The 27,214-nt window shown below is 39.9% G+C and overlaps 2 protein-coding genes and 1 long non-coding RNA gene across 4 annotated transcripts in view; 2 read left to right on the top strand and 1 right to left on the bottom strand.

Annotated features, from left to right (window-relative positions):
* Positions 1–22,233, top strand: part of LOC149113527 (uncharacterized) — a 28,310-nt gene extending 6,077 nt beyond the window's left edge. The window contains exons 2-3 of one of the 2 annotated variants that reach the window (XR_016206843.1): positions 349–404; positions 20,489–22,233. This is a non-coding gene — a long non-coding RNA (uncharacterized LOC149113527). Of the gene's footprint in view, positions 1–348; positions 6,789–20,488 lie in introns of those variants that run through there. The other variant, XR_016206842.1, reaches the window with a different exon arrangement.
* On the top strand, positions 16,580–18,508 carry LOC110060681 (uncharacterized). The gene has a single exon (XM_020767464.2). The coding sequence runs from the start codon at positions 16,794–16,796 to the stop codon at positions 18,159–18,161; it is 1,368 nt and encodes a 455-aa protein (XP_020623123.1). The 5' UTR covers positions 16,580–16,793; the 3' UTR covers positions 18,162–18,508.
* Positions 19,996–27,214, bottom strand: part of LOC110060747 (uncharacterized) — a 22,959-nt gene continuing 15,740 nt past the window's right edge. The window contains exons 27-28 of the mRNA XM_089288423.1: positions 24,940–24,978; positions 19,996–20,631 (exon numbers count right to left, since the gene is read on the bottom strand). Coding sequence (XP_089144549.1) covers positions 20,504–20,631; positions 24,940–24,978 — 167 coding nt within the window. The 3' untranslated portion in view covers positions 19,996–20,503. The remainder of the gene's footprint in view (positions 20,632–24,939; positions 24,979–27,214) is intronic.

Genomic DNA, 27,214 nt, shown 5'->3' with positions numbered 1-27,214 from the left:
ACAAATCAACAAAAACAATAACGCAACGATGCTTGTAATGTCAAAACAAGTCAGTCTGCCAAAAACTAGCTCGATCCTACAAAAAATAAAAATCGGCCCGAAATGCTATATATGCCCTTTTTGCAAGAAAGCCTTCAATTATCTATTAATTTGTCACGCCATGTAGCTGACCTTGCTGGGGTTTTGGCCTGAGACCCCTCACTTATCTGGAACACTCAGGCTACTGGCATATAGATCGTTTTCACGCGACCTCATCACTTTTAAATGCCAAAACTAAAGAGTCACTAAAGGTTTTATCCTCATCAGGCGTAAAAGGCAGTATATTTATATCTGTTTACAATTTTACAGCTCAATAGTGTGCTTCGTTTGAAAAGCAGAGCATTTGGAATTTCAGGGTTATGGAGGTGAGTGACACATGGCTATGATCAAGTTAGTTGAAAAATATATACTTATCTCATGATTTTGAGCCTTTTTAGAAGAGGGTCTGGAAGGGTATTCTCGGGATCCGGGATTTGACCAAAATACAGTGGGGGAATCGGGAAATCATTGAATATCTTGACAGGACCTGGGATTTGTCTGCTTCCAGGGAAGCTGGACTTGCCAAAATTTGGGCACGGGATGCAGGATTTTTTTTGCCTGTCTGTCAGGAATTTGGGAAATCGTCACAACCCAAATAAACGTTCTAGTGGCCAAAGAGACTCGACCAGGCATGTGCTAAGTGGTGTCTGCTTTCAAATCAAACTATAGAGTGTGCCTGGTTAATAGTTATCCAGTTGAAACTGTCAGAGTTTTTTGTACCAACCAAATGCCAGAAAAGTGCATGTGGTGTCCATACCTGTCTCCAAGTTTTTCGTCAAATTTCCTGGTCTCCCAGTTAGGGCACCAAACCTCCCGGGAAATACCTAATGTGGCTTTTTTCAATTTTTTTTTTCATCAATTTTGTTATTTTCGAGAATCCAAAAAGGAAAATAAAACAAAAAGTGGATTTAGTGCTCTTATTTGAGCTGTTCTCAATCGGAAAACATCAGAAAACGGGAAACAGAGCGATCAAATCGATATATATTTAACGAGAATCGTAATTGGTCAGAAATCAACCAATCCAATCGCACAATACATGGAAGATAGTTGGCACGGTTTTCGTACGCTGTTTACACTCGAAGTGAAGATTACCAGCATGGATTTCGGTTCGGTGCAAAAAGAATTCTTAGGTACACTTCCCTCACGCTTTGAGGGAGTGAAGAAACATTCAGAAGGCCTTTGGGTGATTTTCGGGGAGTATTCAGACATCATTGAAAATGACATTCTTACAATGCAAAGATTTCTAGACGTCTCCAGATTTTTGTTCCCTGGGGGTTGGCAGGTATGGGTGTCATAGCATACCAGTTATTGACTCGATGCTCAATTGACTCAGTTGATCAAGCTCTTCAGTCTCTTCACAGGTTCACTTGAGGGGATTTTTTCAACAGCTTAACCACTAGATGGTCCTAGATATGGCAAATAGTGATGTCAGCTCTGCTACAGTAAGAGTTCTGGTCTCATTTTATCTTGCGGCCATATCATATCATGATAACGGTCATATTGTGCTCGTTCATCATACTGAGGTACAAAAAGCTATTTCTTTTTTGCAGAAACCTTCAAAAACACACGTAAATTCAAAATGTCAATCAAAAGGGCCAATCTACATCTCACATTTATTAGCTTTTGTAGAAATTAGACTTTTTAATGTGTTTTTCTGGGAAAGAAAAACAGGATTCTGGATAGTGATGAAAAAAGTGCAGGATGCATGATTCTTGTGAAAAAGGAGTGGGAGTGCAGGATCAGGACCCCCCCTTCCAGGCCCTCTTAGAAGTTAGAGCATTAGGAAAAGTGCTTATGTAAATGCTTGTTTGTTCAGCACTGATAATCAGTCGCCTAGATAGCCAAAGTAAGTTCCACATGTTTACACTATTTTCCAGCCGCCATATTGGTGTACCATGGATGTACACCAACATGGCACAAACTTCATACTGGGCTCTGTAAATTTCTGCGAAACATTTTGATGAACATCTCAAGGTTGGGGAAACGCACAGGCCTAAGACTTGGAGAAGTGTCTTATTTAGTTATCTTCTATAACATCACAATTTCTCAGCGTTTTCCTCTGGATGGTTTTCGATTTATATTTTTATTGCATGAGAGTGAAAATGATCTATTTGACTGGAATGATCCAGTGATCTGGACCAGGATCACTGATGTGAGATCACTCGGATGATGGTGCAGCAAAGGAATCGATGAATTCATCGACCCAAGTGTAGTGATGCTGGGCCGGATCATCCCATAGCAATGCTAATTTTGAAAACGAAAACGTTTGTACATATCTTCCATGGATAGGGTGTCTCTCCTACACGTAAATATTTCCGTAAAGGCAGCGGAAACTCCAAACTCCAAAAGTAACAAACTTAAGATGGCGGGTCGATGGCGGGAGTGTCGCGAGAGTGTTGGTGAAAGTCGCGTTCCATAGAGACGGCGATCGTTTTGGTCAGCACAAAAATGTTTTTGAGTTATTTTTTTGTAAAAAAAATTCCTCGTAGTCGGCACGTCGGGTATGTTATGGACGGGCCAAATATGTGTGAGTGAGTGAGTGAGTAAGTAAGAGATGTATGTATGTCACACCAATCAGATTGGATCTACTATGAACAGCCAATCAAATTTCTTGTTGTAAAGGTAAATGGTACGTGAGAAACAAAAGGTAGGTATAAACACAAGGACTTTGGTAATTGAAAAATAAAGAGTGACGTGTATGTTGCCAGTTTGTGATTTTTAGTCCGGTTTGGAGGGGAGTGTGACAGTTACATATGTACATTGGGTTGTTTTAGAGTGCATAATTTTCAGTGTAATGGTGGCTAGTTATGAACGAGATGAGTCTTGAATTTTGAAACAGTTCATGAGTAGTAAGCAAATGGCACGAGATATTTTTATTTTTAATTACAAAGGGTAACTTGATACTTTTGTTTTTCACAAGGAGTTAATTCAATTAGAGGTCACGAATCGTCAGTTCTAGTTCTTAGGACATGTTTTAGAGGAGACGAGACTATTTAGATTTGAAGCAGTTCTAACATTTACAATAGTAAGTGCAGGTAATGATTGTTTTGTTATTGCATGCAAATATAACGAGATATTTTTATTTTTTAGTTACAATGGGTAATTTGACACTCTTGTTTTTCACAAGGTAGTAAATTCAATTAGAGCTGATGAATCGTCGCGACTTGTTCCCAAGAGATGTTTGCTATTTTTAGTTACAAATGGTAACTCGACACTTGTTTTTCATATGGGAGTAAATTCAATTAGAGCTTACAAGTTATCGGCTATTGTTCCCAGGATATTAAACAAAAAAAAAGCTTTCCTTTCTAGAGTGTTTTTACGTCTCTGCAGTAGCGGTTTAATATTTTTATTTGATGGGCATTTTATGACATTCTTTTCAGTCCGATATTTTTAAAGGTAAAAAGTATGAAAACTGTTCAAATGTTCTTTGAAGACTGTGTGGCACCAAGTTAAAGTGCAATTTAATTAAATCAGACTTTCAACGTGTCAGAGAGGTTTTTTTCTCTTTCTTTAAATTTTCCGTGAAGTAGTGTAATTGTTGCGTTGTGTTGTGTAAAAAGGGTAAACTTACTACTCGTATAAAATGTGAAAAGTTCTCTTAACTTGAGTATTTTTGAGCAAAAATTCCTCTTGGGGGCTGGAAGGGCTCCCGAGGGGGTACTCCCAGAAAAATTGGTTGGGGGTGTGCGGCCCGCTTCCCAAAACCCTTACCCTGTATATGACCAAAATCTGCGATATTCCTTACGCTATTTATGACCTGACCAAAAATTCGAAACCCTATTTACGACCTGACCCTCGAATCAAAACCCTGTTTCAGACCTGCGTTATAATTAGCTCCCTAGTTCAAACCAATGTTAAATTACCGTAAACATATAAATTTGAGAAGGGCTTTTGTTGATTTTCTTTTTGATAATGATGAAAAAGTGGCTTCTTCTTAAAACATACCCATATCAAGGCTAGAGTGCAAAAACTGTACCCTATTTATGACCAAAATGGCCAAAATCAGCTAGAATCGATACCCTATTTATGACCAAAACGGCTGAAAAACCATAGCCTTCGGGGCCGCACAGACCTATATAGCCCATATAAGGGAGTGCCCCGCCCCCTGGGGGAAGGGCTACGTGATCGGTGAGTGAGGGAGTTATGCATGTGCGTGTGTCAGACCAATCACAGTGTGGGTTGTATCAAAGAACGAATAAAATTGCCTGTTAGAAAATAAGATGGTATCTACATTAATCTGGAGACGTGTCAGATTACTGTAGTTTGTTCAATCAAACATTTTATGGCTTACTATTTAGTTATCTTACCATTACTGATGTAACATCATATGTACATCATAAATTCCCAGTTTCTTTCTTGCTGTACATCGCAACAAAAAACACTTGTCAAATCAACCAAATCATTACTGTAAACAGTTCCATGAATGCTCCTATCTCCGAGACTTATAGTTCACAAAAAAATAACTCTTGCACACCTTGCGTGCCTATGTTTGGAGTCAGTTATCCTGGTGGTCACCGACAGTCGAATCAACCTCGTCCTCCTCATCCCCAGGGTCTATCTCAAGCTCCCACATCTCTACTTTACTTCCAATGAAAAACGAAAGGAATCACATTGTTTACGAGATCCCAACGTATGACTGTAGAACCATTTTCTGACGTCTCTCTCAGTAACTCTTCTCGGAAACAAAACAATAGTAAATTTGATTCGTCGCGATGCTGTTTTGTCGCCAAATTTAATTTTTTGGGGCGTTTTTATTTTAGTTTTCTTTGTTTCCTTTTTTGTTTCATATGAGATGATTTTAGCCAACTCGGCGCTGCGTGCCTCGTTGCCTATCCATGATGTCATCTATCATCTCATATCCAACAAACGTGATTAGAACAATAATTAAATATACCATGATAACTCAGCCAATGCATTATCCAATGATCCAGTTTTTAAAATAAAATACAGTGGCCCACAGGTATAGGGACAGTACGAAATCAAAATATTTCTCCCAGTACAAAAATATTTATCAGTGCAAAAATATTTTTCTCACTGTACGGGAAAACGAGTATTTATCCTGCAAGATTTTTCCCATGCTGCATTGCTCCCCTAATAAGTTCCCACAAAAACAAGATGGCCGTTTGAGGTATTGGTATTTTCCTGTGAAAATGAGAGAAGTCCCAATTTTATTTCCATTGTTATTATTGTTAGTTGAGCAGTTTTCTCACAACGAAAATGTGCAGGACTGTCAATGGCTTCAACAATAATCGCATGTTGCCAAGACTGGATTTCAACAGGAAAACAACTTCAACAATTGCCCTTCATGTTGGAAAGAGGTGTCGATCGATGAGGAACGATCTCTGATAGAGTATTATTTTTTCGAGGATATACTTATCAAAGTATTGTCAAGCTACTGGACAAACAGCACGATATTCAAATAAGTGAGCGAACACTAAAATATCGTTTACAAAGTTACAGCTTGCGTAGAAGGTTACCAACTTATGATTTAGCTTAAGTGCGATGGCGTGTAAAATGCTCAAGAACTTGATGGCCCCAGCTGTATGAGCGGATATAAATCAATTTGGTATACCCCTCATCTGGAAGGACTTCAAGTTCTTTGACGAGTAGTTGTAGGAGTGGTTAGAGAGCTCAATCCCGAGGGTTGTGAAATGGGGAGAAGCAAACGACTAAGAAGGAGAAAGTACAGTGTATAAGGTCCAAATTATTGTTGGCACATTGACGGTTATGACAAACTAAAACCTTTCGATTTTCCTATTGACGGTTGTATTAATGGATGGAGCAGAAAGATGGTGTGGCTACAATTGGCATGCTCAAACAATAATCCCAAAGTTCATGCCAAAAATTTTCTTCAGTTTGTAGCTGAATGTGGAGGTTGTCCAGTCAAAGTAAGAAGCGATTGTGGCACAGGAAATGGTGTTCTTGTGCAATCCAGTGTGAGCTCAGAGGTTCAGCCGATGCTCATGCGTTTGGGTCTTCTCCCCAGGGGGGTGGGGGGGGGGTACTCCCAGAAAAGTTGGGTGGGGTGTGCGGCCCACTTCCCAAAACCCTTACCCTATTTATGACCAAAATCTGCGATTTTTGCTACCCTATTTATGACCTGACCAAAAATTCGATACCCTATTTATGACCGTTGCGGCTGGCACATTTGCCCTAAACATAAGTTATGAAGGGCTTTTGTTGACAGTCTTAAATTGATAATGATAAAAAAGTGGCTTATTCCAAGAAACATACTCAGTTCAAGACTAGAGTGCTAAAACCATACCCTGTTTAGGACCAAAATGGTCAAAATCGATACCCTATTTATGACCAAAGCGCCTGAAAAACCCCACCCTTTGAGGCCGCATTTACCGGTACCTATATAGCCCATATAAGGGAGTACCTCCCCCCCCCCCTGCTGGGTCTTCTCCTGCTAATCAGAGGATCCAGGGCTGGTGGTCCTTCTATCGAAGGAATTGTTCTACCTGCTGGATCAACTTATTCATGGTATTGTTTCTCTGGAGTTCTACAGAAAGATGTTGATTTGGTGAAGGAACACTGGAACACTCGCCATAATTATTAGGGACTCCAAGCATGATACTGTGCCTGGCAGGCCAGATGAATTGTTCCTTTTACCAGAATGCAGGGGTGGAATTGATGGGTTGCTTCTTCCAATTTCCATGGATAAACTACATTTGGTGTCAGATAACCTGTTACAGTCTGAAGAAGAATTGAATGAATTTGAAGAGTACTTTGACTACATGATGGCCAACAGCAACTTCGTTATGCCATTGACAAACAATTGGAGAGAGGCCGAGTCATTATATCTTCAATTTATTGCTGTTGCTACGCAGTGGCAGATCTTAATGCAAAATTTTTAAAGTAGCAACAGGGTAAATACTGTACCTAGAACCATTGGACGACATCTACATCCAGGTGTACAACCATGAAGAAACTGTATGGAAATTTTCCTTGGTAGGCCCAGTGGTGGGATTTAACTAGCTCCTACTGCCCACTTCAGGGTTTTTTCTAAACCACCTGAGTCCAGTGACTGGATAAAGTTGGTGAAAAGATAGCAAACATCAATTTCCTGATGCTTTTTTACATCTGACAAGCTGAAATTGACAAGTAGCTCATTGAGGAAAGTGGTAGCTGTCACACTAGGTGCACAACCTGGGACAAACACTGGTCTCCACATATCTGGACTTTCCCTGATTGATTTTAATAGGCCACAAGTCTTCAACCCCTCCTCCGGTTTCACAAGACTGGACAAACCTCCTGCTGGTGTTTGATCATGCATGCAAATGGCTCTGAAATATAAAAGAATGGAAAGAAAAGAATGGGAAAACAACTAAAAACAAAAATATCAGTCTGGATACAGTGTACATGTTCTACTAGATAAAAGGTGCTGTTAACTTTCTACTAGTGTACCAGCAACCCAGGTTTAACCTTGTTTTACATATGCTGCTATGATAACATATTGGGCAAATTCTTGTATTCAATGAAACTAAATTCAATGAATGTTCAATACTTTACAAATGACTGTAAACACGATAACCACTTTACTAATAAGTGATATAAATAGGACATGTAGATGGACTCAGCAGGACCAGAATATAAAGTAACAGAAAGAAAAAATACTGTTAAATATCTGCCAGTGAAACACTTCAAACTGGCTACAATCCAAGCAATTTAATGCTTTTAAGAACTGCAATACATTCTTACAGCATTTAATAATAAAATGTCCACTACTCTGTCAAAAAAATTGTTCCCCCTACAATGATGAACTTACTCTACAACTCTTTTTATTGATTCTTTGTTCTCTTTTGCTGGGACACCATTGTAGCCAATGCATTGAAGGGTATCTAAATCTAGAACATGGTCTTCAAGAAGAATGTCTTTGAGTTCCTTTTCAGATGCACTTCTAAGTTAAAGTGAGATCAAAATTTGTTTTTATATATCAGATCATCATACATTTAAGGTATGCATGTACATAGGGTAAGTCATTTCCCATGTAGACACTTTCCATATTAGCAATCTTTGTTTGGGTATGCATTAAAACATTCTGTACATAAGATAACAAGATATTTGCATTTCAACAGTTTACATAATATCCCAACCGCTTTTAGTTATGGGTGCACCATCGCCATCAGCATCACCATCAGTCATCCTAAAATTAATTATCAAAGACATGCCTTAAGACACGTTTCCTTTAATGATTCATCTTTCAAATCCTCAATCACAAATGATCTGCTGAGCGCATTACAAATTTCAGGTGCATTAGAAAGTTTGGGCATGGCCCACCCTGGACAATGGATATAGCCATGACTTCACCAGCAGTCAGAAAATGATCCCTTACTACAGCCAACACCGACTCTGTTGGGAATCCATCAGGGAACAGCCTGGTTTCACAGTATTCAAGCATTTCTATAAAATTACAGATAGTACAAGAGGAATTCAACAGGAGTCTAAGTTAAAACTTGCAAAGTATTTAAAAACAAAAATCATGAAAAGATAATGAGAAAATGTTATTTATACTCTTTTTCGTTTTCAAATTCCATGACTTTCCATGACCTTTTCCGTGACTTCTCCAAGTTTTCCTCATCTAAACTTGACCTTTCTTTTTTTTGAAAATCACCTTTCATTTTGGGTATATTTTAACCATCACAAAAAACCTTATTTATTTTGTCTTTTTCTAATATACATAATTTCCCATGACTTTCTATGATCCACACTTAAATTCCGTTGCTTTCCAGGAGTGGAAAATGAAATTCTAAGGGCCGAATGTTTAAACGAAGTTTAGGCGTCGTTTAAGAAGGTCTTGGTCTAAACCGGGTCTCCACTGGGAAACCAGGGTTATTTAAACGTCACCTATCTTAACCCCACCTAAACGGAGTCTAAACACAGCCTTGCAAACAATAGCAACTTAGACCTGGTCATGAGTAGGTTGAGACGCAGTCTAACGTTTTATTAGTGAAGGTTTTTGTCAATTGGATGGAAGTTTGAGATCTAGATGCCTACAGCAACGGGCTAACACTCGACGTGTTCGAAGAATCTGACACTTGCGGGATAGGCTTAAGGGCCCATTAACCGATCTCTTCGAGCCGTCGCTAAGGAAAATTTAGTCTTATATAACCTCTTATTATATAGCTAGCTCCGCGAGCGGGCAAGATGAATCAAATCCTGCGCTGTGATTGGCTACCCGAGCGGGCAAGATGGAGCTATCTTGCCCGCTCGGGACTACCCGCCGTGTCCCGCGAGAAAAATTTCCCCGAAAGCAATATAATAAATCCTTTATTGACCAAGCTTGTTCGGCCAAGATGGCTGGATATTGGCCTCGTTCTTTTTTTGCGAGTTTATGGACCTCGACTCCGTCTCGGTCCATAAACTCGCAAAAAAAGAACTTGGCCAATATCCAGCCATCTTGACCTCACGCTTGGTCAATAACCCATATATCATTTTTCATTAGTTCAGAGTTCTTTCACCTGTTTCAAGTTTTTCATGATCAGTAACACTAGTGATGACGTCATCAGGCCACGCCCACGGTCATGTGACTAATACAGAAAAAATGCAAAGGCTCCCAGGCAAAGTACTTTCTCGGGATTTTTTTCATTGATTTAATATTTTAATTTAAACCCTCATTACGCTATGCATCGATTTTGTTGCATTTCTAAAAGGTCAGATTTTGAAAGCATTTCAAAATATTGAAAAATTCGTAATTTTCTGAAAAAAGCATGATTTCAAAAAAGGAATGCATAGCTACGTTGCCAACATGGCTTTAGTCGAAATTCATCGAAAAAGGCTGGATTTAATGAAAAACCGCGTTTCCTTTAGCATTTAAAGAAACCGGAAGTGCACCCGATGTCTATTGGAAGTTACCCTATCAGCGCGTGCGCAATTTACACTACCAGCGCATTTCGGTAAGATCAGACAAAGCCACACGGAGTTAGTTTTTCTCTTTCTTTTGCTCTTGTTTTTCTGTCTTTCTCTTATTTTGTTATCGCTTGTACTTTTTTCACTTTGCATTTTGCGAAACACAAAGAAAAACATCTAAAATGTATGCGAATTTGCAAGTTTTTGAGTTATTTTTATTTTCCGTGCTCAGGCTGACGTAAGTGACCGGAAGTAAAATTTCACCTCCTTAGCAACGCGCGCGAGCGCGCGCATGAATCGGTTAATGGGCCCTTAATCCTTTAGAAGAATATGACGACGCCAATTTTCCTCTACGGTTTCGCCTCAGGAAAGATTATGTTATCACACTCACTGCCAATTTGAAAAACGATCTAGAACATCAAACGAGGGGAGGCTTGCCCCTCACACTAATGCAGCAAGTTCTTCTGACCTTGCGTTTTTATGCTACAGCCAGCTTTCATCAAGTAATTGGGGATTTGTTTGGAGTGTCTAATTATGCCGTCTGCAAGGTACTACACCGGGTTTCAAGAGCTATTTCGAAACATAAAAGGCAGTTCATTTCATTTCCAACCGATTTCCATGAGACGAAGAGAAGCTTTTACGACAGCAGGATTCCCTCGTGTCGTTGGAGCAATCGATTGTGCCCACGAGAGAATTGTTTGTCCAGATAGGAACAATGCAGTGGCTTTCATAAACAGGAAACAATTCTATTCCGTAAACGTTCAAGTTGTTTGTGACAGTAAAGCATTAATTACCAACATTGTCGAACGCTGGCCGGGATCAACTCATGATTCGCGCATTTTTGACAAAAGCACAATTGCTGAACAATTTCGCGATGGATCCATCAATGGCCTCCTTATTGGTGACAACGGATAAGCATGCAGATCCTACCTCATGACTCCCCTTCTAAACCCAAGAAATGAAGCAGAACTCCGTTAAAATGATGCTTAAAGACGTACCAGAATTGTGATCGAGAGGTGCTTTGGAATTCTGAAGCGGCGCTTCCCTTGCTTGCATGTAGCGTTGCGTACCCGTCTTGGAAATTGTCTGGTTATCAATGCAACCGTTGTGGCCCTGCACAATTTTGCAATAATGCAGAGAGAAAGTAAAATGAATGATGTGGATTGGGATGATGATGACGATGAACCTGAAGAACCTTCCGGAGCTGCAGACGCAAGTGGAAACGCTAAACGCAAGTTAATTATCGCCCGCTATTTTATGTAGGCACCTGACGTACATATATAAGTTAATTTAGGTACAGGAAGACAACTCCCAGCAGAAAAGTTACAACTTGGCTAAAGTTGATACAGCTTTGCCCCCCAAAACCCTTTTTGCCTTGCTTTCGGCAGCATGGACACTTGCGTCGTGTTAATTTGTCTCTACTTTTACCATAATGGCTCACCTAAACTGTTAACAGAAATAAAATAATTTGTTTATTTTATCATATTAGACCATATTTTATTACAAGTCGTTCACACCAGCTACTAATGATACACATCTTCATTTTCTTGTGACACATCTGGGGGAGACCTATTCCTATTTGCATGCATTGATTCTTAAGTTTCCACTCTTTTAACTGAAGAATCCTCATTTTCACTTCGTGTTCCTTTCTGGCTAAGGTTAAGAATGGATCTTCACCTTTTTGGTCTGCTTGTTCGCATGCATATCTGGCACTGTTTACAGAAATATATTTCAAATTATTTATTTTGCAAATTGTCAGGAAATAAATAAGTAAAATAAAGGATAATTGAAAATTGCAAATTCGCTTACCCAACAACGGATTCTTTCATCTCTTTCTTTCGCCTTGCTGTCCTTTTTCTGTCGTGGCTTGAGCTGGTACTCGGCACACTATATTGGACATCTGGTCCGGGTTCATCAGTGTCGTCGATCACAGAGCTGTTGACTGCTGAGGCAGCATGTTCAACAGAGTCATCATCGAATTGATTAACCAGTGGATTCACCGACGCTGGAATAACGTCAGCAACCAGCTTACTAATAGCATTTGGTGAAGCCGGGGCTTTAACACAACCTGTCTTCTTGCTTTCCCTCCGTTGCCCATCAAATTCCTTTTTCGTTTGCAGTTTCATGCGCTTCCAACATCCCTGAATTGCTTTCATATCGAGCTTGTTACCATCGGGATTTCCGGCGTTGAAACTTTGCACAACTTTTTCCCACGATGACTGTTTTCTTTTTAAACTGACATTGTCATATCCTTTGTTTTCTATATCGGGATATTGCTTCCCGAGCTCGGCAAGTAGAAGTTTTTCTTCTTGGCTAAAATTTACATTTCGAGATTTTGACGCCATTTTTTCATCTGCCTCTTCAAAATTCGGAACACGCGGTTTTTGGAAAACAATAGAAATTTTAGTTAAACCACGCTTAGACATGGTCTCCGCGGAATGCGGCTCGACTGCATTTAGATGATGCGATTTAGACCACGCTTAGCCGTGGTCTTTGGAGGCCTTATCTAAACCTCGATTTAGTCTCTTGTCAAAAACCAGGTCTAATCTGACGTTTGTTTAAATATTCGGCCCTAAGATTTCATGACTTTCCAGGTTTTCCATGGCCCGTGCGACCCTGTAAATGTACAGGATCAAACAATTTGACAAGAGTCAGGCAAGCTGATCAGGAGAAAAAATATTACTACCAACCTGGAAGTAATACTGTCAATATAATCTGACTACGTAGGATACATGTTGATGGGAATGGGACCAAAGCTACCATCTCAGACAAAATACTTGGGACACTTGCTATTTTGATCACTTGAAACATGAATATATATCTCTTGCTTCAAACTCTCCCCATTTACAATGTTGTATTTCATCCAAAGTGCTACCCCAATTACAACATTACTTGTGAGGGGGTTTATATTAAGTACCTTTGTCTAGCGGAATTGTACTTACTATAATGTGCTAGAATAAACCTCCATCATCAATGGCTGGTTCACCACAAAAGAAAACTTTGATGGTATTGGTGGGAGAAAATGATAATAAAATAAAAAAACTAAATTTCTGCCTCCTCTACGCCAAATTCTGCTTTCATTTCCAGAAAATCAACCAACGTGAATGTAATTGTGATGTTTTTGTCCGGAAACTAAATTTTATGTTGAAAATAGAAGGTTTCGCTTAGTTCAATTTGTTCTTTACTTTTTTTACAAGGAGAAAGGGTTACCCTAGCAAGCGGGTTACCCTAGCACTCACACATTTCCTCATTTTTTCTTCGTCGTATTTACAAGGCAGCTAGCGTTACCCGGGTAGGCGGGTTACCCTATCTGCGTGTTAGGGTTGCCCTGGCAGGCGGGCTAACTTTCTCCCTTGCAAACACTCCAGGTAGGGCTAACCCGCCTACCCGGGTTAACTTTGTAATTGTTTCCAGACCCTTTGAGTGTAACGGCGCATTAAGTTGTCCCGGGTTGTAGGGTTACCCTAAAACTGTGAAATTTTGCTTGTAAACTCGGGCTATCTTTTGCCCTCCAGCTAGGTTTACCCGCTTGCTAGGGTAACCCTCCCTCCTTGTAAACAGACCCTAAAAAAAAAACTGGCAAAATTTTCATCTTAGAATTTACTTAAAGTGAATAGAAATTATACCTTGTAGAAATCAGTATTACTATTTATCACAGTATGTTAGATCACAGTCTAGTTACAGGTGTATATCGCATTGTAATTACCGTAAACATTGTGACATAGTGTTGTTTTTTTTTTTTGTAATCACCACAAGTATTGTAAGTTGTGTAACTATTGTAATTATATAGTATTATTATTAGTATGTAGTAAGAAAATAAAGGTAAAGGAACTTAAGAAAAAAAAATTGATGGTATCGGTGGGAGAAAGTACTCATTCCGAGCCCTGGTAAAGTCCCACCACGTGTTTCCTTCCGACAGTTACTCTTATTTCATCCTCCTTTACGTTTGTTGCAAGATTACCTATTTCTTCTGTCAAGTCTCCTAGCCCTTGAATTGCACCTTACAGTATAAATAAAGGTGACAAGATAATTGTCTAGGAAATTAATAATCAATACTATGAATTTTTCTTATTCTTATGGATGGGGCATTTGAAACTCTGCAACAAGCACTTTCAGGGGCATTTGTTCAGCTCAAGAAACACACTGTGTAATGTCTTATCTAGGCCGGATATACATCTTACCGGTATCCGGCCTAAAGTAATTTCGTAAAAAGACGCTTCAGACGGCCGAGGAAGGCGAAAAAACACCACACATTAGTCGATTAACGTTTCATTTAACTCTACTGGGATATTCAGACCGCGATGTAATTTAGATATGCAATTTTCAGAGCTTTATTCATAACTCTCGAAGATTCTATCCCTTTCATATAGACAATTATTAATCACGAACACATGGAGTGGTCTGCCTGTGGTACGACTTGAAGCTTGGCAAAGAAAATTTCCTCGTCTTCGGCGAATCCGGCGGTTCAGTGGTGTTGCTAGTAGACTCTGCGGGTGATGCTACACGGAAAACGTCTGTGTCACATTTCGGGTGATATTTCAGCTGGATACACGATTTTGAAGCTACAGCAATGTCACAAACAAGCCGCGAAAGGTGCTGCTTTATTCACATTTAAATAGTTTTGCACTGGGAGAAATATTTTTGTACTGCCTCTGTGGGCCACCGTAAAAAAAAATTATTCCACTCGCGCTTGTTGGATATGAGATGATTATCGCCATCGAGGCGCGAGTTGGTTAGCTTGCATCACTGGTATCCCATAAACCACTTCGGCATTTTCAGATTTATTCCCTAACGCTTATTTAAGGGGCTAGGTCACGTTTTTTTAGGTAATTTTGTTTAATTTTGTTAATTATGAGCTCTAAACGTCAAATTGACAGAGCAAGAGTCTTTCATTTGCAAAATCACGGCCACATAACAACTGAGAATGATTTTCCAGCTGTGTAAATGATGTTTTGATGTAAACTGATATGAATTTGACAAAAGGTGGACCGACGTTTTTCAAATTTACCCAAATACAATGCATTTTAATCCTTTCCAGTTTTGTCCATCCATGTCCCTTCTTGGCTTTCCTGTGTTTTGTTTGAGATCTTCTATAGTTTTAAGCCGTTTTTGTGATATTTTAGTTAATTCTATGACCATTTGATCGGTGCTGAAATTGCCTAAAATTGCGTGACCTAGCCCCTTTATACATACTCTATTTATATAATTAACTTTCTTACTTTGTCATTTTTATAGATATCGTTGTTATAATAGTCAGGGCCTCTGTTGATACCAGTGCTGTTTATAAAAGGGCAACCCTGTTTTTAACTTCACGTTTGATAGTAATTAAAGGAGGTGTGAAGTGAAACCCGCATCATTCAGCAACATAATGTTTTGATTCAATTGTAAACGTAACCAACATTTTGCTGCATGTTTTTTGCTATTTGCTGCGGTTCGTAGAATAGCAGCAAATTTACGTTTTCACGGTTCGCCGGAGATTTGACAGTTGTCATGGCAACATCAGAATCGAGATCGTGTGTTGGCGGGATTTTACTTGGGCAATCATTCTAGACTGGCGCTGCTACCAACATGTGCTAATTTTATTTTATGAAGTATACTGTATACATATCATTACAGATAGCTTGTCTAAATAGTGCATTAGTGTAGCTTACAACCTCTCCCCCTCGAGGTTCCTATGTGCCTGGCTCTGCATTCGAGAGGGATCACGTTTCCTCCTAAAGAAAAGGGGTTTTTCCTGGCGGGCAGCAGGCACACTAGTTTTTAATGTATTTGTTCAGTTTCATATAACGTACACTATCTAAGCTTATCTGAAGTTATCAATAAACGGGGGCTGTTTCTCACTTGATGGGCTAACTAGGTACAGCTAATCCGGTGCAGCAACCAGTGCCCCATTTACCAGTGGAAAGTTGTGTTTTATTGATTGATTGATGTAGGGAATAGGGAAAACCAGGAGGTTTTTTTTAGTTGCATCAATGTTGCAGTTCAAAACGCAGCGAAATTTTGGTTACGTTGATAATTGCCTTGCTTAATTCGCCTATTCGTTAATAACAAGTTTTTTTGTCACGTCATCATTTCTCTTAACTATGTAGTTTCTATTCGTCATGGACGTCTGAGAAAGACTGAAAAATAAAGAGCTGTATATCAATGAGACGTCTGGCGACAAGAATTATATCTAATCACTTAAAAAAAGATCGCCTGGTGACATTCCCCGGTAACATTCTAAGTCACTGTAAGTCTTTTGGTTGGCGTAGATTCCAGAATCCCAGGTCTAAGGAAGCTTATAACCATAATGATAATCAAATTAGCAATACATATCCTCATTGGTAACTTGAGAAAGTCAAATAATGGATGATATCTGAGAAGTTGCCCTAAAATTAATCTTGATGACATGAAGACGGGACGATGAAACAGGGATAAAACACTAAATCACGAACATCAAATACGACAATTATTTCCTTAATCGACTTATGAGACTTTTGTTTACGTAGAAAATCGATATGACAATCACGGAGGCCATAAAAATTCTCAGGTCACTGGGTCAAGCGTGATTGTGGCGTCAAATGAGATATATATTCCCTATATAGGTTACTGATGATCTTTAAATAGCAAGCTTACAAACAGCGCCACACACATTTGTTGTTTATAAAAACCTGTTTTACTTCGCCCGATGAAAATTGAAAACGACCTCTTCAAACGTCTATCATCTCTAACGTGATGGAGTTGATTGGTTTATGAGCTCGATCGTTGTTTGGACGCTTTTAAGAATGCAGCCCACATGCACAGTGAAACATTGGCGATAAAATGCGCGCCCAGATAAGAGGATCTTCTTGTGATAACAGCTCAGCAAAGACGAAATCTAAGACATGAGCCGCGTTTTCTTACTTACGCATTACACGCCCCTGGCAGCAGAGATGTCAGCCGCTCGCAGCGTCGAAGAAAGCACCGCCGCTGCGGACGAGGACAACCAGGGTGAAATTTACGAGGTCGAAGTGTTTAAATCGCAAATCGTGAGCGTGGCGTCATGTGGCTTCAAAGAGGAAAAAGGAACTGTGGAGAATATTCGTTACAAAAGCTGTGGAGATCCTGCAGGGGATGTACAAGCGAATGGTGCGCCGAACTCGAGTCGCGAGGAAAATGAAGGGGAAAAGGTCTTAGTTTCCACCGGCAGCACAGAGCATAAAACCAGGCGATTCAAACGAATTTCACTGCCACAGTGGCTTCTTAAGCCAAGCAGAAAAGCTTCTCATAATTCATCTCGTGTACGAAGAATAAGCGGTGCTGGAAAACATAGAATTCTGCGTATTAATTCAGCACCCAAAACTCTAGGAAGCGGAAATAACTTCGCCCATCACAGCAATGATGATAAATTTCACATTTTCCACAAGACCTCTTCGAAAGAGAGAGTGCAGCACGGCGGCCAGGCAGATTTAAAACCGGCCAAAGAATCAAGAAAAATAAGAAGAATTTCGTTACCAGCCCATGTTTTGGAAGTGGGGTCAATAGAGACACCAATGTCTCGCACACCCGAGCTACCCAGACGGAAAATCTTTGATGAATTAGGTGAAAAATTTATTCAGTCTTTGAGCATCAATGAGCCACAGTTTACAAATAAATCAATTCCAAAACAAGGGGGATCTAGCGACGAAAGCCCAACTGAAAATGGTTCTTCGGTGACCGCGCTTGATCAAGAGGGGAAGCTGTCGCCCACGCGTGGAATGCGCGAGACCTCCGTACAGGTTAAGAATGCGCGGAAAGAAAGCTCCGGATCGCCGACTTCTAAACTGGCGCGCCCCGTGCTTAAATTGCACAAGTTTCACAACCCGGACATATTTTACGTTCCTCTGCCGGAGGATGATTCGCAGAGTTTGAATGCATTACCCCACAAAGTATGCCGCGCTAGACTGATTGAACCAAACAGCGAGAACTACATGATTCAAGAGTGCGTCAGAGAGGAACTTCATGCATTTTTACACGATAAACAATTCTGCAGTCGATCTTGCCAACGATGGTGCTTGGATCTGAGCCAAAATATTAAAACCTGCGTGCATAGGATGAAGGACTGCGAGAGCAAGATCGCCTGTGTGGTATATATCGGTGCGTTGCGTGGCCATGGTGTTCACGCGGCGGCCCAATGCATATGGACGCCAAATGACGATAATTTTATTACAGTCAATTATAAAAATCGTTCCATGATGGCTGTAGCATCGGTTTTAGCGATTAAATATGTCTGATTATCTCTTTCAGCAACCCACAGTCGCTGACACCGACTGAGGTGTGCCGTAATCTAGACAAAACTTCAGAGGTAGCAAGCTGCTTGAAACGGCTGAAAAAAGCGGAATATAACGTTGGTCAAGTCCATTTTGCTGACCTTTACAGATCTAATGATCACTACCAAATACCTAAAAGTTCACTTTAATGGAACTGCAAGATATTTAGAATGGAGCTAAGGTCATATTTTTCAAGGCTAACGCTCTAAATAGTCTAGTAAAGCGATGTTGTTTACAATAATTATTTGAGCTCAATTTCAGAACCTTTTCATAATCAAAATAAATTAAACAGTTTTCATTTCCACTTAAAATTGTTTTCAGTACCGTAATTGTAGAAGATCAATTTTCGGGGCTAAATAGCGGCCTTGCAGTTTAATTGAAGTATTATTTCCAGTGATCAATGTCATATGGTATTAATTTTGAAACAAAAATACAAATGAAATTCCGTACTGACACATAAGAACCTTCAGAAAGAAACAAATTTATCCCGTTTGAGTGGCGACAAAAGTCCGTTGTGTTTCGTGAACAAATTACGAAAATAGCAATCTACCCGAAACAACTGCGCACGGAAGGTAACGAAACTCACACGGGCATACGACAAAACAGTCCTACTGATAGGATGTGTTCCAAAGAAAAGAAAAAACTTTTTGTGCTCGTCATTTTTAGGACTCCTTTTTTTCAAAGACCGAAAAAGTTATAGATCGGTAAGAAACGTACCAAAAACTTTAGTTACCCTTAAGGAGAGCTCCCCCCCCCCCCCGCCTTGCCCAGAAAGAGGTCTGGGACGCTACCTTGCGAACTTTACAGTAAGTAATTGGCACTATTCATGAAGCGGATCAGTCAAGGTTCTCTCTGCCATTTTCGAAGAGGGACATAACAGGAACTAAACTTATTTCTTGGGAATTCGATATTAAGTGATTTCCGTAAGAATCAAAATACAGTTGAACCCTCTATCTCGAACTCTTCAGGGAAACGAAAAATAATTGGAGATGAGCTGATGGTAAGTGACGGAGAAACTATATCAAAGGCAAGATGATTTCTGTTGGAGAAAGTGGGAAGTGGAGAGTTCGAGATTAACCGAGATAGCGAGCTTGTACTGTTTGGTGTCAATCTCTACTAGTTAGTGTCCGAAAGGAAACAGGCTTTCTATAGTTCTAATTTTTCTCCTAGGCACTGTAGGGTCTATTTCATTGCTTTGTGTTTTAATAGGTAAAAAAAGGTAAAGTCTGCATGCAGCCAAGTGGCCCATCAGGCCGGAGCTTATCCCGGTTTCTGTCGGTGAAGCGACTAGGAGTATTTCTACTCCCCCCTGGATGGGATGCTGGTCCATCGCAGGGTTACCCCCGGCATTAAGTTCGCCGGTACCCATTTATACACCTGGGTGGAGAGAGGCACTGTGAGAGTAAAGTGTCTTGCCCAAGAACACAACACAATGTCCCCGGCCAGGGCTCGAACCCTGACCGCTCGATCCGGAGACGAGCGCACTAACCATGAGGCCACCGCGCCTCCCAATTATTTCGCCAGGATTGACTGGTTTTACAAAGTTCTGGTGCAAAATCAATGAAATGATAATTTTTACCTGAGGCGTTCATTTCAATACAGTGAGACAAACTGACGACAGCTTTCATATTTGGCCTCGTTTTGAAACAGACACTTAGATGGATAAGAAAATAGAAAGAACAACGTGCAAGCAACTGCAAGGCTTTTAACTTATCTAAGTTAACCTTTATACTACCAACTATTTAAACCTACATTGTGAAGCCTTTCATGCATGTTGGATAAATATTTACAAAGATGATTTGCCAAAACTCTTCAGCTTTATTAACTCCAAAGCAAAGCGTGTTCTACGACTGGGGTACAGATGTGGGCCAGCGTACCATGAAATGGTATGTTAATGGTAACCAATTCATTCAGCTTACTTAGAAAAGATGGCTTAAATGTGGTACAAACCGAAGGGTTATATACATTAAAGAAAGCGTCTAAAAATTAGTTGTTCTGAGTTTTTTGAAGTTTCGCACCGATTATTTAATAACAACTACCCGAAATGCCAAAAAAAAAAATGGCCCTTTAATCATCGGAATAAAGACGTTAATGAAGTTATCTATAGACAAATGATTTGATTGGATTCCCCTTTTAGTATGAAAATACTTGACGCAAAATCGGGAAAAGGTTCCCTCAATGTGCTGTCTTAATCCCAGGCATGCGGCCCTAAACGTTTATACATCCATCGTATATTTAAGTGACTGTAGCCTTTCATTTCGCAGTGTGAAAATACAATGTTCTCATTGTAGGTATTTGCTGCTGATCTACAGATTTGAACTGGATGAGAATCTCTTGAGAATGGAGCGTTTCTTGAGGGTGGATGGAGCCACAGGCGCGTCCGGCGTGTCTGAATACGACAGCATCACTTGCAGACGACCAACTGGCATTCCATCTAAAGGGACATTAAGGTTCAGTAAATACTGTGTTTTTAATTTACTATGCTCAACAATGAGGGTGAGATCAAGGTTTGTATTGACTGCTAGTTGGCGAGCAACGAAGCCCTGAACTATATGTAGTGTCATGGAAACCGAGAGCAAGCTGTTTAATTAACAATTAGATTATTCGCTCTCGATTTCTATGTTGATGAGGCCGAAGGCCGAATCAACCGTTACCTCATAGAAATCGAGAGCGAATAATCTAATTGTTTGGGTAGAATTCTACATGAAATGTTTCAAATAACAATTCCAATAATTTCTGGTCTTAGTATTAAATTTCACGCTTTAGAAAATTCGTGCGAATGAATTGTCAATTTGACATTTGCATTTGTGTACGCGCGCTTATCAGTTTATTTTAAACAATTTGAGTTTTTTTTGTTAATTCAAGAAACTGTGAATCTCCTTCAGTTAGGTCTCAGTTAGTCTTGTCTGGAATTTGATTATCCACTTGCCTCTAAGTGTTCTTTCAAAAGTTCGGAGAAACGAGGAAACGTTGCAATTTTGTCGACCACACTGAACAAACCACTGCACACTAGTGGCTGATAGTGTGCAATGGCTCAGCCAATCAGATCACAGCATTTCATTGGTGTACTAGTACAATTTTACTGGTTTCATGAACGTGGTAATTCCCTGTGCGTGGGTGTCATTAGAAAAGTACTCTAACGTGTATGGGCTGGATTTTTACTCCGACCTGAGTCAATGTTTGCCGGTTTGACAAACTCGGTAGTGCAACACGTTCAAGCAGTCTTGACTATAATAGTTCACACGTCTTGACCAATCAGTTTTACGCCCACCATTTGGTGCACATGAACAGAATACAGACATTAGCCGTAACACAGACCAAACATTTAAGAGGTCCCAAGATCTCAAGTCAAGACTTTTTTGTGTTTTGTCTTGTGGCTTGAAAGCTATATTAGTCTACAGTTCTTACAATATTACCTGTTACTGCCTCGGAATGGCCCTAAGACCTTAAATATGTTTTACAGAAGTCAAAATAAATTTTTAACTTTTTTACACGAAAGTTAATTCTTAACTTTTGAAAACATGGGCAATTAATTTCTAATTTCTGTTTACCGTAAGGAAGGTGAATTAACTGATAGCCGTAAAAGCCACCGCCTTATTGAGACCCTCTTGTCATCGTCTACAGAGATTTACAATAAGACAAATTTTGACGCAGGAAGTCTGAGGTCTAACAATGGATTGTTAAAATAAATGAAACACTGATCAGTTAGATAAATGAAAGATGACTTTCATTAGGAACCTTCTAGACTACCTCGGTAACTAAATATTGCTTAGGAGATGAGAGGTATAGTTTTTCTGTGAGTTCGATTCACTAACTCTTTGTTCAAAGGTTATCGCTTGCCGTCTACCTACACCTTTCTTGGTGTCTACCTACACTCTTTCTTGGTCTTTGAGTTTTACTAATATGCGAGCCAGCGAGCCATGCGAGTCACAATGCGAGGCATGCGAGTCATGCGAGTCATGCGAGTCATGCGAGCCAGGGAGCGAGCCATGCGAGTCATGGAAAATGAAAAATAAAAAATAAATAAAATAAAAAATTAGTATAATAAAATGTATTATCGTTTGTCACACGATGTAGTCACTTTAGATGTAGATCGCGACGTTTCCACTGCTTACTGCTAGTCTTCTTCAGGCGATAAGGTCGACTGATTGCACGGTATCATTTATATCACAAAGGTCGGCTGTGATTGGTGCATTTCGATCCTCCTATTGTTCCATTGTTCCGACGAGTAGCTGTTCCCTCAGTGGTCCGCTGTTTGTACCGTTCTCCTGTTGTTGTGTTTTTTGATCGTGCGCATCCATGCTTCAACCCCGAGAAGAGAGCCCGTCGCGGAATTTAAATCCACCGCCGTTTTACCTTATGTCCAAGGAGTTTCGGAGTCTCTCCGCCGCTGCCTAGAACAACAAGGCATTCGCACCGTCTTCAAGTCCGACACGACACTTCGGTCACACTTAGTGCGACCAAAGGACACCGTCAACCCGGCTAAACAAGATGGTGTTGTCTACAGGATTCCCTGTGAGTGCGGCAAAGTCTACATCGGAGAAACAGGGAGATCTATGCAGGAGAGGATCAAAGAACACGACAGAGATATACGACTCGCCTGTACCCAGACCTCCGCCGTTTCTGAACACACCTACGAGACCGGCCACTATCCTATCTGGAATGAGGTCAAGTTTATTGATCGAGATCCTCACTGGTACACACGTAGGGTCAAGGAAGCTATTCACATAAGACTTCACCCTAACAACATCAACAGGGATAGTGGAATTGAAATTCCTGAAGCATGGATACCCACGATCAAGAAACACAACAACAGGAGAACGGTACAAACAACGGACCACTGAGGGAACAGCTACTCGTCGGAACAATGGAACAATAGGAGGATCGAAATACACCAATCACAGCCGACCTTTGTGATATAAATGATATCGTGCAATCAGTCGACCTCATCGCCTGAAGAAGACTAGCAGTAAACAGTAGAAACATCGCGATCTACATCTAAAGTGACTACATCGTGTGACAAACGATAATACATTTTATTATTGACTCTTTTTTTTTGACTCTCTTTTGCTAATGGGACCAAAAGATTGTTTCGAATAATAGAAGGTTTAAAGAAATCGGGGCTCTAAAATTCTACTGTAATTTTTAAAATTGTAGGGAAATTGTGAACAAGCTGTGAGCAGCAGCAACAATAACAAGAACACAAAGAACAACAAAGCTCCACTACGTTCTAAAGACTACAGAGAAGGCGTGACTTCGATAGTGTTATGTAATCTATACAGTATTGATGTTATCTGAACCTTGATCATGCCAATGGGATAAATCGTTTTACTACCAACACGTACCTTCGATGGTGGTTTTCTTCGAAATTTGCACTCCTTTCAAAAAATAATATTCAAGATCTTAAAAAAACTAACTAAATAAATAAATAACACAAAATAAATACAGTCACGCACTTAAATATATTTACGTTTTAGAATCATCTAAGAAATTAAAACCGTCGCTTCATGTGGCTATAAGGGTAACTCGTATCATGTATATATTAAAATACAGCGTTATTTAATATATTTCTTATCAGATGTTTTGGTATGTAGTATCCCTGTTTATTTAATAATTTTTTCATGTTTAAACCGTGGCTCGCATGGCTCGCACCCTGGCTCGCATGACTCGTATGGCTCGCTGGCTTGCACATTAGGCAGACCCTGTTTCTTTTCATCTTTCTCTACATCAAACAGCACTTTCTTTCTTTTGTTTTTGTCTTCTTTGCTCAATGCAAGGCCACCAGCTTTGTGCAATCATGATATTCCATGCACGGCAAAGCCAGGATAAAGCATGGCACATTTTGATCCAAGACTACAGATAACGCATTATATATTGTCGTATAATTATATAACGGGATGGTAAAAACATTCGTGGTATCTGCTCAACATAAAATAAGTTAAATGTCCAAGACTAACTGGAGGTAAAAATAGCCTTTTATGTCTGTTGTTTGAGCAGTTACCGAGACGGCTAACCTCAAAGCAACCATGTTTCTTTTGTTGTTATAAAACAGCTTAAGAGAAAACAACTGGTTACAAGACCACAACGAAGTAAAGCGATTAAGTTAGCCACAATAAACTTATCCGTAATATTTCCGTCTCACTTAGGGGTTCTGATTTGGTGGTACATCAGATTGATGATTTCTTTATGCTCATAACCTTTCTGGTTGATAATGCATGGTTTCGTAAGGACAAACTAGATAATGACATACATCGAAAGGATCAAAGATCTCTTTACTTCAGCCTATTCACGAGTAACCGTGACCATAGCATGCAAAACTATCATACCACATCCATTTAAAAGCTTATAAATGCAACCTGGCTAAACAAGTTAAACCGATTAGCTCCAGCAGTTATTGGCTTATCACTAATATTCTTAGCGACATTTCATTCCTTTATCAGTAACATATTTATGCACATGCTTTGCATCGTAAAATAAACACTTAAGACGTGCAACACGCGTGACCCACGCGTAAACCACGCGCGCACGAAGTAAGGAAATAAGTTGATACAGGCATTAAAGGTGAAGACATTTTGTCTGGTATGTTGAAAAAATATTGTCTTTCATTTTAATTCCCGTGTGTTTATTTATTATGCATGCTTTCTTCACGGTGACCTCGAAGTGGCCAAATATCTTTGTACGTAAAAGGAACAAAGTTTTGTTTTATCACCGACCAAGCTACTTACCACCATATTTTACTCACCTAGTTCGAGATTGAGCCATTTCGTGTTGGAATGCTTGCCTGAAATGAGACCATGTAAGTTTAAAACCCTTTATATTTGAACGACACAAGAACAAAGTGCGGATGTTTAGTCGTTAACAAAGATTTATGATTGCGTGTTTTCCAACTCCAATGGAATCCTTTTTCTTGATCAAATGCAGTGAAACTGCCCCAGCGATAAAATATGGAACAATCGTCAACTGTCAACGCTTCTTAGCGAAATGGCAATCACTCAAGAGTGGTCCTTCAGTTGTGATAAGAATAACATACTTCATTAACTAGAACCATGCGCTTTCGTCAGTAAAAAATCTGTAGATAAAATACTTGTCCTTTTGAATGGAAGCGTAAAATAAAACCCGGCATGATGCTGTATTCGTGAATAGAATAGAAGGTATTTTATCGCCACTCACGACATACAAATCCTCCTTTCTGGTCTCTATACGTTACATTTTGAACATAATACTCTACTTGGAAGAATTTTAAATGTAGAAATGACATCAACTCGGAAAAAAAATCCGAGTTCCAGATGGAATTTGAACTCACGACCCTCCGTAGCTAGCCGGACGCTCTAACCACTGGGCTACTGGAGACTCTGGCGAGCAAGGCTGAAATGTGGGTCTTTGAGTGGAACCGCATCACGTGGTCACAGCCAAATGGTGGCTTGGCACATATGAACTCACTAACTGCATCGCGTTACATTAAGGTATATCAAAGATGCAACCAACCATTAACCACCCTCCAAAGTGAGTATCATAAAGAATATTAAATGTAGAAATGACATCAACTCGGAAAAAAATCCGAGTGGTTAGGGACCGTTCATTTTTTATAAGGTAGGGGGGGGCTGGTGGGATTTGGGGGGGGGCCATGCGAAAAAAAATGGCTTTCGAGGGGGGGCCATCCCAAAAAAATAAGGGAAAAAGGGGGGGTCATGTGAAATATTTTAGTAAAACTTTAAAATGGCATAATGTTTGAATATCAAAAAAATTGCTATAGAATAAACATAGAAGGCAGGATACAAATTTATTACAAACTCTCCTTCTGCTTAAAAAAAACGTTTGGCGACAAAAAGCATTTGTAGCTACTGAAAAGAAGTATTTAACACTTATTTTCGAATGCAACTTTCACTGGCACTCATCTTCATCTTCGCTGTCATCGAGTTCTTCGTCGCTGCTTGTGCTGCTATGGGAGTCTCTTTCACCAATGCTGCAAGAAGCAGCAATGCTTTCCGTCAGAGTGCACTCTTCAGGGTACATGAAGGTGTAAACATAATCTCTGACTTCCTGCTCAAGGTTTGTGGTGATTCTGCTTCTTGCAGCATTGGTGAAATAATTCCCTTCCAAGAGCTGTGCGATGTATGGCCCATCTCTTCTAAATAACGACGTGGCAACATCCACAACTTTAATACACTCTTCCGGGACGGCCGTTCTAGGAGGGTACACAAGGCATTTTGGAAAATCATTTCCTAGCAGGTTTCCAACACAGATTCCATAAACTTGTTGGACGTTGTTTTCAGTCCGCTTCCTCTTTCTTTCATTTGACTTTCTGCGGTTTTCTTTTTTCCTTCTCCTTTTGTTGATGTGCTGTTTGAGTATGCTCTTGAATATGCTGTTATAATTGCTCTTCTTATTTTCTAGTGCTTCCATGTCCTGCGTGACCTTCGTCAACTTAGCTTCTATACATTTGATCTGTTTTACATTAAAACTGTGGGCAAATTCTTTGCCCTGCTTCAAAGCAAGCCCATTGAACTGAAAGAGTGTGGAATCGTGTTCCTTTACATCTTTCAATCTGACATTCAACTTTTCCACCACTGCTCTGTGCTCTTTGATGGAGAAGTTCAGTTTTCGTCCATCACTGGGCTTCAACTGGTACCCTTGCATGGAAAACTCACTCGCCCTTTCTGAACAGCCATCCGCACCTAGAAAAATTGCTTCTTTTGCATGTAAGATGTCAAACTGCCTGGATCGTTCAGCTGTAAACCTTTTCTTAAACGACTCGTCGCTTTCGCCATTATTGCGCATTTTGGAATGATCCTCTTTCATGATGCTCATGTAGTAATGCGTTCTTTCCCCGATTGGATTAACAATATAAAGAAGAAAGAGCATGGAAGTGGCAGGCTGGTTTTATCTGACCCAGAGAGCGTTGCTCTATTTGCAGATAAGTTTATTGTCAAATCGAAGTTTGTGGTGGATTATCTTCAGCATCTTGAAGTGCTGGAATTTAAAAGGAAAAAGAGAGCAGAAGAAAAGGCAAAGTTAGG

Source organism: Orbicella faveolata, unplaced genomic scaffold, assembly GCF_042242905.1.
Source record: "Orbicella faveolata isolate gen_17 unplaced genomic scaffold, um_ofav_v1 contig_15, whole genome shotgun sequence".
In the NCBI taxonomy this organism is placed as follows: domain Eukaryota; kingdom Metazoa; phylum Cnidaria; class Anthozoa; order Scleractinia; family Merulinidae; genus Orbicella; species Orbicella faveolata.
This window is presented reverse-complemented; position numbering and strand designations above follow the sequence as displayed.

Excerpts from the sequence above, each read along its gene's own strand:
- LOC110060681 (XM_020767464.2), top strand. The coding sequence starts at position 16,794 with ATGAGCCGCGTTTTCTTACTTACGCATTACACGCCCCTGGCAGCAGAG.